The sequence below is a fragment of the Hyperolius riggenbachi genome, chromosome 1 (assembly GCF_040937935.1).
Source record: "Hyperolius riggenbachi isolate aHypRig1 chromosome 1, aHypRig1.pri, whole genome shotgun sequence".
NCBI lineage: Eukaryota > Metazoa > Chordata > Amphibia > Anura > Hyperoliidae > Hyperolius > Hyperolius riggenbachi.
Window position 1 is genome coordinate 518,374,577 of NC_090646.1, and position 16,641 is coordinate 518,391,217.

The window sequence follows — 16,641 nt, forward strand, 5'->3', positions numbered from 1 at the left end:
CAGGGACTTTTTCACCCCATTTTTTGGGGAGAAAAAGTGTGTCTTATACGGCGAAAAGTACAGTATGTCTTTTTTCAACCCAAATAACCATGTAACTAGGGTATGTAAGAAAAGAATGTAACTTACCCATTTTTCTTTGGCAAATAAGCTTCCATGTCAAAGAAGACATTGTGCCTGTCTTTAATGGTGCTGTCTATCTGCTGGATTAGGTCTGCTTCATTAAGGCTGGCAGTGTGTTTATACCTTTTAAGGGAAAGATTAAAATAAAGATTACTGTATATATTCAAATAAGCTTAATTTTTCAGCATAAAAAACAATGTGCTGAAACGTTACCCCCTCGGCTTATATTTGAGTCAGTGAAGCAAAACAGATGATGGAGCAGGTGTTAATGGCAGAGGAGCGTAAGGATTGTGTACTAGTGATCCTGCTCTTACCAGCTTGTGCCCTGCTGTGTCCGTGCCCCCCAATCCCCTGCAACATGGTGTGCAGAGTGCGCTGCTCAAGACTACCTGTGTCCCCTGGTTTGTGTAGCGGAGTGTGCAAGCAACATGTCAGCAGTGCCATGATCTGGTATTCTTCCTATGTGACAATTGCTGTGTCTGATATCTAGGACGCCGTCTAGTGGCTTCTTGAGACACTGCTGTATGATACTGGGGCATATCTGGCTACTGTGGAGGGGGCTTATTTGCGAGTCAATCACTTTCCTGGTTTCTGAGGGAAAAGTGGGTATCTCGGCTTACACACGGGTCAGCTTATATGCGAGTATATACAGCATTATGGATTTCTATGAAACATTGAAAGGACAACTGAAGTGAAAGGGGATATGATCTGTTGCCTGCCCATGCACCACAAGCTGATTCCCGATCAATTCCATGCTGAAATCGATCTGCAATCGGCCTTGTGACAGAGTCAGGGGTTTCGTCGCTCATCCCCATACCGTTACCACCGCATACCCGAACATCCACAAAGGCCTGACATCTTGCTGCAGGTCTGATCGCCTGATGCAACTAATTTTGGCCCAAAACTGGCTGCATCATCGATCAGGCATGTAGTTGGTGGCACAGATTTTCATCCAATTCAATTTTGATAAATCGAATCGGATGGCCGAGAGAATTTTCTTTGCTACTAATGTTCTTCTTCTTAGCTGTACTACAAATACAATTCATTATCTCATAAGTTTATTTTTGCTTCTGCACATTGCATTATGTATTTATCACTACAGCTATTACAGTGGTGTGAAAAACTATTTGCCCCCTTCCTAAATTTCTTATTCTTTTGCATGTTTGTCACACTTAAATGTTTCTGCTCATCAAAAACCATTAACTATTAGTCAAAGATAACATAATTGAACACAAAATGCAGTTTTAAAATGATGGTTTTTTTATTTAGTGAGAAAAAAAAACCTCAACACCTACATGGCCCTGTGTGAAAAAGAAATTGCCCCCTGAACCTAATAACTGGTTGGGCCACCCTTAGCAGCAATAACTGCAATCAAGCGTTTGCGATAACTTGCAACGAGTCTTTTACAGCGCTCTGGAGGAATTTTGGCCCACTCATCTTTGCAGAATTGTTGTAATTCAGCTTTATTTGAGGGTTTTCTAGCATGAACCGCCTTTTTAAGGTCATGCCACAACATCTCAATAGGATTCAGGTCAGGACTTTGACTAGGCCACTCCAAAGTCTTCATTTTGTTTTTCTTCAGCCATTCAGAGGTGGTATTTGCTGGTGTGTTTTGGGTCATTGTCCTGCTGCAGCACCCAAGATCGCTTCAGCTTGAGTTGACGAACAGATGGCTGGACATTCTCCTTCAGGATTTTTTGGTAGACAGTAGAATTCCTGGTTCCATCTATCACAGCAAGCCTTCCAGGTCCTGAAGCAGCAAAACAACCCCAGACCATCACACTACCACCACCATATTTTACTGTATATTATGATGTTCTTTTGCTAAAATGCTGTGTTACTTCTGCGCCAGATGTAACGGGACACGCACCTTCCAAAAAGTTCAACTTTTGTCTCGTCGGTCCACAAGGTATTTTCTCAAAAGTCTTGGCAATCATTGAGATGTTTTTTAGCAAAATTGAGACGAGCCTTAATGTTCTTTTTGCTTAAAAGTGGTTTGCGCCTTGGATATCTGCCATGCAGGCCGTTTTTGCCCAGTCTTTTTCTTATGGTGGAGTCGTAAACACTGACCTTAATTGAGGCAAGTGAAGCCTGCAGTTCTTCAGATGTTGTCCTGGGGTCTTTTGTGGCCTCTCGGATGAGTTTTCTCTGCGCTCTTGGGGTAATTTTGGTCGGCCGGCCACTCCTGGGAAGGTTCATCACTGTTCCATGTTTTTGCCATTTGTGGATAATGGCTCTCACTGTGGTTCGCTGGAGTCCCAAAGCTTTAGAAATGGCTTTATAACCTTTACCAGACTGATAGATCTCAATTACAGTACTTTTTGTTCTCATTTGTTCCTGAATTTCTTTGGATCTTGGCATAATGTCTAGTTTTTGAGTTGCTTTTGGTCTACTTCTCTGTGTCAGATAGCTCCTATTTAAGTGATTTCTTGAGTGAAACAGGCGTGGCAGTAATCAGGCCTGGGGGGGGGGTGTGACTACAGAAATTGAACTCAGGTGTGATAAACCACAGTTAAGTTATTTTTTAACAAGGGGGGCGGGCAATTACTTTGTCACACAGGGCCATGGAGTTTTTTTTCTCACTAAATAATAAAAACGATCATTTAAAGCTGCATTTTGTGTTCAATTATGTTATCTTTGACTAATAGTTAACGTTTTTTGATGAGCAGAAACATTTAAGTGTGGCAAACATGCAAAGGAATAAGACATCAGGAAGGGGGCAAATAGTTTTTCACACCACTGTATTTCATAACGTTACAAGGCAGGTTTAATCCCAGGAGGGCCAGAATTGAGCATTTTTGCAAAGGGAAAAAATTTCAGCAGCATCAGCTGCAATAGCCCAACAAGCTGTAATTGTTTTTAAACAGGTATAGACTTGTAGCACTCCTAAGGGAATATACTGCAGTTGCAGGCAAAAAAGAAATATACAAGCGTAGTCCTGCCTCACCACTAGTTAATTGTATGAGCAGGCTGACCCGATAGACTGGAATTGCTGGCAGTCAAGTAAACCCTTCTGAAAAATTGTTTTCATTGTTCTTCTCTATCCTATTATCTATGTGTATCCAAAGATTACCGGTTTTAACAGAGCAGCCATTTTATTCAATAAAAACACCGAACAAAAATCTGTTTTAACTGAGACACTCCCATCAACTTTAGATTGAAATATTGAAAATGGATTAGGAATGTCTGTTCTTGTTTCCACTGAACTTCAGTGGGAGCAGCTGCATTGCTCTGTACTGAACTGAGCAGTACAAAGCTGGTAGCATTCTAACCTATACTTGTGCAGAATATTGCTAAAATCCTAGAGATAGACTATGCTAGACAGTAAAGGGGCCCATACACTGGTTGATTTCAGCCGATCGATTTGCAGCTGATTTCGATCGATTTGATCTATCCGGCAGGATGGAAAATCTTGGTCGATCTGCTGTTGGCAGCAGGTTGATTGCTCATAGAGTTGCATTGGATCTAATGGTCCAATCATGCATTTAGAGCAATTTCCAATAGATTTATTTCTCAAATCTATTGGAAATCTGTTCCTAGTGTGTGGCACACATCAGATAGATTCCTGTCAGATTCGACTTGACAGGCTTCTGAAAAAAATCTGTTGGTTGAATCTGCTGCAAATCTATAAGTGTATGGCTACCTTAAGTCAGGAAAGAGACCACTCTCAAGGAGAGTACCATGGCTTGCCTGGTCAAGCACACAAAAAGAGAGACTGCTTGTGACAACTTCAACTGATATTCATACAGGTATGCCCCATTCTCCACTGCAGTGACTTCTGTATATAGCACGCTTGATTATGGTCCATAGCGATTGTTTATTCACACAGCAGAAAACCTCCTGCTCCACTTCCTTAGTACAGGATATGGTTACATCGTTACATAGTTATTTTGGTTGAAAAAAGACATACCGTATATACTCGCAAGCAAGCCGACCCGCATGCAAGCCGACCCTCCAACTTTTACCTAACAAAACATGAAAAAATGATTGACCCTCATGCAAGCCGAAGCCCTGGGGGGAGCAAAGCAGGGGCAATGAATGGCCACACAATGCTGGTAATAGAATGCAATAGAAAAGGTGACCACCACTCGGTCACTAAAGTGCAAAAAATAGGCAGGTCCATAACAAAATGTAAGTGCCAGTCGCATACAATAACCACAGTGAGCAATGCTTCAGCGTCAGGCCGCCGCCGACTACCTGTGTGTGGGCCCCGAGCGTCCAAGCCACCATTACGCCGCAGCCACCCTGGAGGAGATAGGATCTCACATGTGTGTCGCCGGCCGACTGCCGGCTTCCTCAGAGACCACCAGCTGATAGGGGCCGAAGGGGAGCGGGCAGCTGAGAGATCGGGTGTCCACGGCGAGAGCAGAGCGGATAGATGGCCACACAGAATAGATACACAGCAGGAGCGCTCTTCCGTGTTCATAATCTCGCTCTTCCTGCTGTGTCTGCTATTATTACCAGCCAATGGGCTCACAAGGTGCAGACACAGCAGGAAGCGCGAGATTATGAACACGGAAGAGCGCTCCTGCTGTGTATCTATTCTGTGTGGCCATCTATCCGCTCTGCTCTCGCCGCGGACACCCGATCTCTCAGCTGCCCGCTCCCCTTCGGCCCCGATCAGCTGGTGGTCTCTGAGGAAGCCGGCAGTCGCCGGCGACACACGTGAGACCCTATCTCCTCCAGGGTGGCTGCGGCGTAATGGTGGCTTGGACGCTCGGGGCCCACACACAGGTAGTCGGCGGCGGCCGCCTGACGCTAAAGCTCTGCTCTCGCCGCGGACATCCAGCGGCTGCAGCTATACTCTCCGCCTTCCGCACCCGATCTCTCAGCTGCCCGCTCCCCTTCGGCCCCAATCAGGTAAATAATTGACTCGCATGCAAGCCGAGACCCCCACTTTTGGGCCAGTTTTTGGGGGTCAAAAATTCGGCTTCCATGCGAGTATATACGGTACGTCCATCGAGTTCAACCAGTACAAAGTACAACTCCAGCCTGCTCCCTCACATATCCCTGTTGATCTAGAGGAAGGCGAAAAAACCCTTACAAGGCATGGTCCAATTAGCCCCAAAAGGGAAAAATTCCTTCCCGACTCCAGATGGCAATCAGATAAAATCCCTGGATCAACATCATCAGAATCAGAATCAGCTTTATTTCGCCAAGTACGTCGACTGACGCACCCAGAATTTTTTGTGGTACACACGGCAGGAGTATGCAGATACAGATTTTATACAGATCAGTTCACACAGATGGGAGAAGGAGCTAAAAAAGACTGCAAACAAACAGATTACAAGGTGGGGGGGGGTTGAGGATGAAACGTAGTTGGGCCGTAGTGCAGCGTCAGTGCACGGCTAGGGGGGCTTTGCAGGGGTGGTAGCTCGAGTTCAGTAGGAGAACAGCTTGGGGAAAGAAAGTGTTCAAATGTCTGGTGGTCTTGGTGAGGATCGATCTGTAGCGGCGTTCCAAGGGCAGACGGTCGAAGTATCGGCTGCTAGGGTGAGTAGGGTCGTTCACTATTCTGTTTGCCCTAGACCACAGTCTGGAGGTATGTAGGAGATCCAGAGATGGAAGGGGGGACCCGATGATCCTCTCAGCGGCATTGATTACTCTCTGGAGCTTAAGTCTGTCGCTCGCAGTGGCGCCTGCGTACCAAACAACAATAGAGGAGCAGAGGATAGACTCCACGGTAGCGGTGTAAAAGGTGATCATCAGTTCCCGCGGCATCCCGAATTTCCTCAGCTGCCTCAGAAAGAACAGCCTCTGCTGGGCCTTCTTCTGGGCCTTGGAGGTGTTTTCAGCCCACCTAAGGTCTTTCGTGATGGTGGCTCCCAGGAAACGGACGCTCGACTCCCTGGAGACTTCGATGCCTTCAATGGAGACCGGGTGGATCGGGTGAGGGCGCCTTCTGAAGTCCACTATCAGCTCGACTGTTTTTGTGGCGTTGAGTATCAGTTGATTGTCTTTGCACCACCTGCAGATGCGTGCGATCTCCTCCCTGTACGCTTGTTCGCCGTTGCTGCCTATGAGCCCCAGTATGCTGGTGTCGTCCGCAAATTTTATGACCTTGACAGAGTCTGCGGAAGAGGTGCACCTGTTTGTCTAGAGGGAAGACAGGATAGGTGACAGTACACACCCCTGCGGGGCTCCTGTGTTTGTGGTTCTATCCTGTGACGAGCAGTTGCCGAGCCTCACTCTTTGTGTCCTATCTGTGAGGAAGTTCTTGATCCAGGAGCACAGCAAGGGGTCAAGGCCAAGATTAACAAGGTTGTCGTATAGGATGTTTGGGCATATTGTATTAAAGGCTGAGCTGAAGTCAAGGAAAAGGATCCGGGCATAGGTGTTCGGGTTGTCAAGGTGTTCTGTGATGTACGCCAGAGTGAGGTTGATGGCGTCCTCGATAGACCGGTTTGGCCTGTAGGCAAATTGAAGTGGGTCTAGGAGGGAGTCCGTGGAGTGCTTCAGGTGGTGGAGGACCAGCCTTTCCAAGATCTTCATGATGGTGGAGGTGAGTGCTACTGGCCTATAGTTGTTGAGATCGCAGTTTCCTGGCTTCTTGGGAACCGGAATGATTGTGGATTTTTTAAGGCAGGTTGGAACTTTGCCCTCGGCCAGTGATTTGTTAAAGAGAGGGGTGAGGACAGGAGCAAGTTGGGTTGCGCAGGTTTGCAGGCAGATAGATGACACGCCGTCCGGGCCTGAGGCCTTCCTGGGGTTAAGCCACCGGAGTTGTTTGAGGACATCCGCTTCTCGGACAGGTACCGGACCTGTGCCGGGTGACGTCTCTGGTGCGCTTGCTTGTGCCTCAAGTGTGAGGGGGTCTCTCTCAAACCGGCAATAGAACTCGTTGAGTTTCTCGGCAAGTTCTGTGCTGGGTGGAGCGTGCTGAGGGGGAGGTTTCAGGTTCGTGGCTGCCCTTAGGACTCTCCAGACTTCCCGTGGATTGTTGGACTGGAGGCTGAGACGCAGCTTGTCTGAATAGTTCCGCTTCGCCACCTTGATTTCACGGTTTAGGGCGTTTCTGGCCTCGCGAAAGTCCTCTGGGGTGCCTGATTTGTGAGCTGCTGCCTTTGTTTTCCTGAGCTGGTTCAGCTTACCATTGAACCATGGCTTGCTGTTGGGGAAGACTTTGAAGCTCTTCGTCGGGATGCATGATTCCTCGCAGAAGCTGATGTAGGACGTGATGTTCTCAGCCCATTCCTCCAGACAGGGTGACTCCAGGGCTGACCAGTCGGTGCATTCGAAGCAGGCCTGAAGTTGCTGCTTGGCCCCCTCTGACCATTTCTTTACAGTTCTCAGGGCTGGTTTGGTGGACCCTAGCTGCCTTCTGTAGGTGAGAATCAGGCGGACAAGGCAGTGGTCAGAGTTGCCGAGGGGAGCCCATTGAGTGGCCTTGTAGGCATCCTTGAGCACGGTGTAGCAATGGTCAAGGGTGTTCTCCTGCCTGGTGGGGCACATTATATGTTTATAGCGGGGGAGCTCCCGGCGGAGGTTGGCTTTATTGAAGTCCCCCAGGATGAAAAAGAGGGAGTCTGGTAGGGATGTCTCCCACTGGGTGATGGAGTCGCATAGCTTGCCCAGGGCACTTGAAGTGTCTGCGTCGGGTGGGATGTAGACCCCGACCAGAACGAAGGAGGAGAACTCTAGGGGAGTACACTGGTCTGCAGTTTACAAGAAGGAGCTCGATGTCTGGTGTGCAGCATTTGAACAGGGTGGTGGTGTTGGTGCACCAAGCGTTGTTGATGTAGAGGCAGATGCCACCACCTTTTTTTCCGGAGAGTGTCGGGTCGCGATCAGCTCGAATGAGATTGTATCCCTGAAGGAGAAGGAAGTTGTCGGGGATGGCGTCTTTCAGCCATGTCTCTGTGAAGCAGAGGATGTGGGTGCACCCTTCCAGCTCGCGTTTGTTGCCAATTAGGATGAGCAGTTCGTCCAGCTCATTTGGAAGGGACCGAACGTTCGATAGTATTATGGCGGGGAGGGGTGTGCGCAGGCCTCTCCTCTTGAGTTTCGTAAGTGCCCCTGCCCTGCACCCTCTGTAGCGACGCCTGTTTGGGGCCCATTTGGTGGAGCTGGTGAGGTGGTCAAAGTGGGCACAGACTGAGTCCCACAGTTTACAGAGCGGGGTGCAGACGGGCCAGTGGGGAACGGGAACCAAAAAGAAAAACACGTGTTGGGCAGAACGGCAGAACAAAGGAGAACAGGTGTAGGGCAACACTCACAGTTTAGCTGAAACACTCACAGTTTTTGCTTCCCGCTGTGGCTGATGCTGTCGCCTTGTTGCGGCAGGATGCCTGTTTTCAGCTAGGGGCCTGTGCCTTTAAGGAGGCGTACCACGTGGGCTAGGCCTTGGTGCTGCGTGCAGTGCGACGAGGGCCGGGGTAGTGTGGTCCTGCAGCGGAGAGTGGAGGCGCTTTGTCCGCCGCTGGTCACATGGGGGGCCATAGCGGAGGAGATGTGGAGGCTTTTGTCCGCCGCTGGTCGCCTGTGGGCCACAGCGGAGATGAGCAGTTCACGCGGCGGGTGCTGTTGGTGCCGGGCTGACCGCGGCGGGTCCGAGCGGCTTGGCGGCAGATGCAGTCCCTCTGAAGGTCGCGGCAGGGGGGCTCTGGAGGAGCCGAGTCAGGAGGAGCCAGCTGGATGAGGTCGTGGAGAGGGCCGGGGGCCGTGTTGTTGCTCATCCGCTCCGCTCAGCAGCAGGTGGTAGGCGGATGTTGCGGTGGTTGTCCGCTGGACTACTGGTTGTCCGCTGGACTGCTAACTACTGGGCTAACTAAACTAAACTAAGACTACTGGGCTAACTAAAACTAAACTAAGACTACTTGGCTAACACTGAATAAAAGAAAATAAAAGAAAAGTAAAACTCCTATGGTGAAAATGTTGCCTGGAATCCCCTTGATTCCGGGAGCCGATGTGTGCCGTGGCTGCCTGCAAGGGCGCCGGAAGTATAGGATCATTAGGCATAACCTGATGCCTGACTTAATGTGTGTTCCGTGGTGACCCCTGTGCAAACTAAATATAATTTGGTCTTATTATCCCCTACTTATGTCCTAGTATACAAGCCCATATTCACATTCAATCCTACAAACAATCCAATCAAACTGTCCAAGAATTGGAAATGAGGAACAACTGATGAACTGATCGGACTTTATGTGCATGCAGCTTATTTAAGCAGGTTCTAAATTACTTTTTTTTGTTTAACTCATTAAAGTAGGTATTACAGTTTGGACAGCTCTGAACCTCCGACAGATCTTTGACTAAGGCTCAACACACACCATACAATCTTGGTTGTTCAATCTTACCACTTTCATGTAGTATAAGAGCTTATCCAATCAATCATTCAAGGTATTTTCAATCTGTAGGCCCTTATACTACAGAGATTTGGTAAATCTGTACAACCAAGATTGTATGGTGTGTTGAGCTTAAAACAGATCATGGGGAATCCTCATTCTCAATTGTGCATCTTGTCCGTTTTGCCTCAATGGACAATTCAGACAGGTGTGAGGTGTTCTGGACAGCTGACTGCATTTCCGTTTATCTTGTGAATAGCATACATCTCTTCCAAAATGTCAGCGCACACACAGTGCATCCCTGCAGAGTATCTGTACAATCTGAATACAATAATGTTGCTGCTGGGTCCACTGTAGTGTAAAAGGAGAATTACAGTTTTCACAAGTACTACTTGTGTCAAAATGCCAGCCTGTATACTCACATGAACGCTATTCTGGCAGCTGCACTTCTCAAAATAACGGAAATCTTTAAAATAGTGTTGGCGCTCTAATTAAGAAATGCATGGTTAAGAGCCATGCAAAAGAAGTGCGCCCTCTACGTATCTCTCAGTCGGCCAGAGATACATAGAGAGCACACTTCCTCATGCGCAGACTGGCAGAACTAACGGGATCTGTTTCCAGAGCTGCAGGCAGTGGAGGACAGTGGCGTGCGAGCGAGCCGAGCGGATGGGGCTGGAGGAAACCCCAGGTATGTATAAAAATAAATAAACAAACTTTTTTTCCCGGCTCTGGTACACGTTAAAGCGTACCAGAGCTGGAGCTGAAAAAGTTTTATACATACCAGGGGCTTTCTCCAGCCCCATCCGATCGGATTGCTCCCACGCCGCCGTCCTCCCCTGCCCGTAGCTTTGGGAACCGGGTCCCGTCACTTACGACAGACAGAGCCAGTCTATGCAGGAGAAGTACACCCTCTACGTATCTCTCCAGCAGTTGCTGGAGAGATACGCAAACAGCACACTTCACTGACGTCAGACTGGCTCCAACTGACAGAAGTGACGGGAGCCGGTTCCCTAAGACGGCGGAGGATGGCGGCGTGGGAGCAATCCGATCGGATGGGGCTGGAGGAAGCCCCTGGTATGTATAAAACTATTTATTTCAGCTCGGAGTCCCTTTAAAGTGTACCCAAGGGAACATGTGACATGATGAGATAAACATGTGTATGTACTGGGCAAAACATTTTAATAACCATGCTGTTTTTCTTTTCTTTATTTTGCTATCTGAAAAGTTAATTTTCAGGCATGCAAGTGACAGCTTCTGTCTTGTCTACCTTGTAGGGACTATAGTAAACATCACCGATAGCAAATTACGGGCTGGCGAAATACAACTTCTGAGGGCAGATGATAGAAAAAGGTCAATAGTTCATGTATTTTAACTCTGGGACACTTACTGGCAGGGCTGTGGAGTCGGTCCAAAAATCCACCGATTCCGACTCCTCAGTTTAGGATTCCACCGACTCAGACTCCTCTAATTTGCATATTACAATGTTGTTGATTAAAAGTATGTAACGTGAAATTCGTCTAACTGCCAACGCTTAGGAATTTTACAAGACAACTGAAGTGAGAAGGATATGTAGACTACTATATTTATTCCCTTTAGACTAAAACTAGTCCTTGGTAAGAGTACTTGTAAAAGGTACAAACCGGAACAAAGAACATCTATCAGGCCCTAGGCAATGTAAGTGTGGATACATGTAAGAATGATGTGCAGGTACTCTGCAGGGGAATGAGGAGATTCTTCCTCTATTACACATTCTTCATGCACAATCTGAACAAGGTTTATGGGTGACAGACAACACCTTTGTGTTCAATGTGCACAACATTCTCAGTGGATTCCCTGCAGCTCTGTGGGGAGAGCATATGTAGAGTATAGTACTACTGTGTAACATAGTAAACCTGAGACAGATGAAATTAAAGTTTTATACATACCTGGGGCTTCCTCCAGCCGCCTTAAGGATAATCAGTCCCTTGTTGTCCTCCGCCACCTGGATCTTCTGCTATGAGTCCAGGTACTTGAGCCAGTTGGGCGTAGTGCGCATGCACACACTCCGCCGCCAGGAGCATACTACACCTGTGCAGCACTATTGCGCAGGTGCAGAATGTTCCTGGCTGTGGGAGCAGCATGTGGCCGGACAGCGCTGGCTGGCTGAATTACCAGGACTCATAGCAGAAGATCCAGGAGGGAGGATAGCGAGGGACTGATTGGCCTGAAGGGGGCTGGAGGAAGCCCCAAGTATGTATAAAACTTTACTTTTCATCCGTCTCAGGTATTCTTTAATTTGTAGTCACCAAACCAAATTTTAACAACATATCAAATTATTTGATTTCATGAGCAAAGAGGGTTAAATACATTTGCATAAACCAGCATCAGCGCAGAATTATTTCCATCTCATTGACCATCTCTATTAGTGACACAGCTACACATCAGGCTTTATACTTACAGCATAGATGTTATTTAGTATATATATATAAATAAGAGATTCCTGTGTACACATCATATATACAGTCACAATCAGATGTGTACATCTGACCTTAAAAATACGGGTATATACTAAACAAATTTTAAACGGTTACACAGCCTCAAAGTATACCAAGTCACATTTATTGTATTAAAATATTAAAAGACACCAATCCTCAAACATATATATCACAGATCAATTTTCCCCAAAAGGACCCCCATAAAAACAGTAACTGCGGATTGCATATATGACGCTAACTGCGTTTCAAACTACAACAATCTTCATATGGTAAGTATAAAGGCAAAACTGTATCTGGCCAGAAACATCTGCTTTATTGAAGCAGCACAAGTAACTCATTTTGATTGGTTTATTTCATTTTTGTGGACTAAACACAGCTATTACTGTATATATACATTATTTTTAATAACTATTATCTGAGAAATAGAACATTTTATCATATTTTCTATTTTAATTACATTTACAAATTCATTAGGAGTCGGAGTCGGTGCATTTTTTCCTGACGCCAACTCCAGGCACCCAAAATTGCTCCGACTCCAACTCCACGACTCCGACTCCACAGCCCTGCTTACTGGGCAGCCATTGAGCAAAGACACTAAAACATTCAATCTATTTTGTAAACGTTTAAATGTAAAATAAAACCATGTGATAAAAAAAAAAAAAAAAAAAAAGTCATTTTTAGGAGAAGGAGGGTAAATACAATTGTTTATCATCAGTTTATCTTCATCTCTGGTTCACTTTGACTATATCAGCACTTACTGTAATGAGATTCTACTGTTTGTTAATGACTGAACCATGAACAAATACGCTCATTCTGGCAATTTTACGGGTTTCTATTTAGATTCAACAATTTTCAAAAAGGAAAAATCTCAACTCAGAAATCTTATTTTGTCATATTTTATTTATTTGGCTGCTGTAAACTGCTGGCAGGTAAGTGTGATTGGCGGTTACAGGCTGCTGAACTTAGTATTGCATCGCTGGCCTTTATACTACCATGCCCTCATCATAAGCACCCTCTGATATTTCCACACTTCTTACAAGCGGCTATTTTTAAGTCAAAATGTTGTGTGTAAGCAGCAGTACAGGAGGAAAATAGAAACTCTACATGGATACTGGAGCAGCAATGCTTCCATGTTCAGCCAAGCCACGCTGCTGAAACTCAATACAGCATTATACATGCAGCAATCCACACAATATCCAGAAATCATACAAGCACTGCAGAAAGCCTGGAAGCAATAGGCTGTGATGCAAGTGACTGAGTGATAAATGGCCGAGAATGATGCAAGGGACATATTTCAGACATTAGCCAGCAGAAAGCGAGCCCATTCTTTGCAGCCAGCATTCTCATATAAAGAAAAGTCATAAATAGGAGAAAGACAGGTTTACTTTTTCAGGTTGCTTTTTAAGTCCGATAGCCGTCTCTTGTGCTTGCTAATGTAGCCGCTGCACACATTCTGAAGAGTGTTCACTTCCTCCAACTTCTGCTTGTAAACTTTGTGCGTTTCCTGAAATATGGTACCATGGAAGAGAAAGGACACCGGATTAGAATAGGATTGTTACATAAATGGCGTCATGCCAACACGTCTCTGCATACAGTTTCAGATACATATTAACATGAAAATGATTGCATTTCTCCCCCGTTGTACTGTGTACCCTGCAGCCTCTGGTAATACGAGATAAGTGGTGAGGTTACCATCACCTCATTTTTCTAATATCAGGCCTTGTTTATCAAGAACATGTGTGGTAGCCCCTACCAGGGAGCTGTGACCAGCACCTTCAGCTGATAGCTGTCTCCATCATTCGCTGCACCTTCAGCAGAGTAGGTATCCCCCTTGCTCTGGCTGGAGGCAGTGTAGGGACTGTGGCAGCTCCCATAGGATTGCATGCCCAGCCCCAAGGTGACATCTAAATCAGGAGACAGTAGAGACTGCATTCTCTAAGGGCTAAATCACACTTAGGGTTCTTTCACACTGCACAACGCATGCAAGAATGAGATTTAGTGTATGCGCTGAGAGCATAAGAGTCGCGGTGCATTATAGTGCAGACATTGGGGGCTGCAGCGCAATAAAAAGGAGAGGGGAAATTATGTGCCAGTTGCCTGGCAGTCCTGCTGATCTTTTTGGTTGCAGTAGTGTCTGAATCAAACTAGGAAAAAATAGAAACCAGCACGCAGCTAATCTTTTCAGATCTGATAATATCAGAAACTCCTAACCTGCTGCATGCTTGTTCAGGGTCTAGCATTATGCTGTGTACACGTTGCGATCTCCCGCTCGATCCCAGTCGATCGATTATCTCCGACATGTTCGATCGGGTCTCGATCGATACAGCCGTCGATTTACCCATGTTAAGTATGCAAAAATCGACGGCTGTATCGATCGAAACCTTATCGAACATGTCGGAAATAAATTGCTCGATCCCGCAGAAAATCGCAACATGTGTACCCAGCATAACCTTCAACTCTTGACTTTATGTTTCTACTCTTAGAGGGAGAGGATCAGCAGGATATAGCTAGGCAACTGGTATTGCTTAAAAGGAAATAAATAGGCAGAATTCATATATTTCTATCACTTTAGTTGTCTGTGTAATGACCTCATTTCCCTATGACTCAGCTCACATCTTCATACAGTATTTTAACAGAAAGCTTTCCCTAACACACTGCTGCATGACAACTAATCAGTTAAAAGTTATCATTTTTTCAGCTTACAGTGTGAACAAATCCTTAAGGTAGCCATACACTGGTCGATTTGCCATTAGATCGACCAGCTGACAGATCCCTATCTGATCAAATCTGATCAGAAAGGGATCGTATGGCTGCCTTTACTGCAAACAGATTGATCGGTTTCAGGCTGAAATCGATTCACAATCTGTGGAGCCGCCGCTGCCGCCTGTCCCCCCCCCCTGCATACATTACCTGAAGCTGGCTCCGGGTCCTCTTCTCCGCGCTGCACCCCGCACCGCATCCCAGCGTACACTGTGTCACTCCGTGACCAGGAAGTTCAAATAGAGTGCCCTCTATTTGAACTTCCGGGTCACTGGAGTGACACAGGAAATTAATGTACGCTGGGATGGAAGCAAGAGAGAAGCACGGAGAAGATGTGGAGAAGACGCGGAGAAGATGCCCGGGAGCCAGCGTCAGGTAATGTATAACTGTATCGGATCGGCCGCCGCTAGCGATGCGCTCCCTACCCGCAGGCGATCGACGGAAGTAACCCGCACGGCGCGATCGACGGACCGATCCGATTTCGGGAGGAAATCGGATCGGCGGGTGCGTTTAGCGCAAACGATTGGCAGCAGATTCGATCCCAGTGATCGAATCTGCTGTCGAATCGGCGGCAAATCGGGCCAGTGTATGGCCAGCTTTACTGTTATAGAGAAGGCTGCTGGGAAGCAGGTGCCAGTGAAATAGGGGAGTTGTAGGTGCTGATGACCAACTTCCAGTTAGGTTCCTGCATTTACTTTTTGATGAGAAGATATTAGCATAACAGATTTACTCTTTTATCTCTTATCCTATTGTTAGTTTATGTAACCTAGAGGCACCCAAAATGCCAACTTCCCATCCACTATCAGAACCATAGAAGCCAAACAAGGCTCTGCTCTAACATGGGATGGCTAAATGTCAGGCATCACTTGGCTTAAATTCAAGTTAGCCTTTCACGTATATATTACCAGGATGTTAAATGACCAACGACCACCTAAAATTCTAATCTGAATGCCATAAAAGGTGATATTTTAATAAACTTGTGTTTACAGGTCAAGTTAACCTCTCTCTTTGGCAAGCACTGTGTATACGATACATTTATTTCCTAAAAAGGTGTACACACACACACACACACACACACGTCGCCCATAACAAGCAAGGCTCGATTAGTAAAAATCAGTAACCCTTTGCACTCGCATGCAAATGTTCAAACAAATACATTCACAGATTCACTAATCCAGGCAAAACTGTTATCCCTACAGCTAAGTTAAAAGCCGGGGTCTTAGTTCACAGAAGAATGCATTCTTCTGCTTACTCACCTACACTGCGCAGAAGTACCCAGGTAAACGTAGGTATCCTAACTCTGGCCCTGTAACATGCATAGTGCAGACATGCAAACATTCATTGCATCAAACCTATCAAGGGATTAGGAGCACACATCTTGACGTCCTCTCCTGGGACAGATAGCGCATCATACTAATCACACAAGGGAGCTAAAGCAATGTGTCCATGCGCACAATGCACATACACCAGCATAAGCTGTGTGCATGCTGACTAAAAACACAAACAGGGGAAGGAGGGAGTGCACTGAATTAGAACCCTGGCCACAGGGGGACAGTAACAAGAAAAAAAAAAAAAGAACAAAAAAAAAAAAAAAACAGACATTGCTTGGCCATGAAGATGGCACCAAACCGTCACCTCAGCTGAATTATCTCTAGTGTGTGTAGGTGACATGACCAGTTCAGCAGCTTATTCAATATGCTAGAGGATAGGGGGTCAGAATCTGAATATGTGTCCCTCATGCCTAGTACACACCATACAATTTTCTGTTACTTTTTTTTTCCTGTAATGCATACACAGGTCGATAATTCTTATCAATCGAGCCACTGATGGCTTGATTGATAATTTCCGACATGTCCGATCACCACGAGGATCGATTCCCTGCTCGATACCCGCGGGCGGACAATAGCGGAAATCGAGTGGAAGATAAGGAAGCGCCCGCGAGGACGAGCAGGAATCGATCCGGCGGATCTAACCGTGTATTCCCAGCATTAAGCTGGCCATAC

At 46.4% G+C, this 16,641-nt stretch overlaps 2 protein-coding genes across 2 annotated transcripts in view; one reads left to right on the forward strand and one right to left on the reverse strand.

The window, feature by feature from the left end:
• LOC137524723 (coiled-coil domain-containing protein 63-like) overlaps positions 1 to 16,641 on the forward strand; it is a 143,508-nt gene that overhangs the window by 44,987 nt on the left and 81,880 nt on the right. The gene's annotated exons all lie outside the window — the stretch shown is intronic.
• TMEM120B (transmembrane protein 120B) overlaps positions 1 to 16,641 on the reverse strand; it is a 71,358-nt gene that overhangs the window by 39,888 nt on the left and 14,829 nt on the right. Inside the window, exons 2-3 of the mRNA XM_068244961.1 lie at positions 13,264 to 13,382; positions 127 to 243 (exon numbers count right to left, since the gene is read on the reverse strand). Coding sequence (XP_068101062.1) covers positions 127 to 243; positions 13,264 to 13,382 — 236 coding nt within the window. The remainder of the gene's footprint in view (positions 1 to 126; positions 244 to 13,263; positions 13,383 to 16,641) is intronic.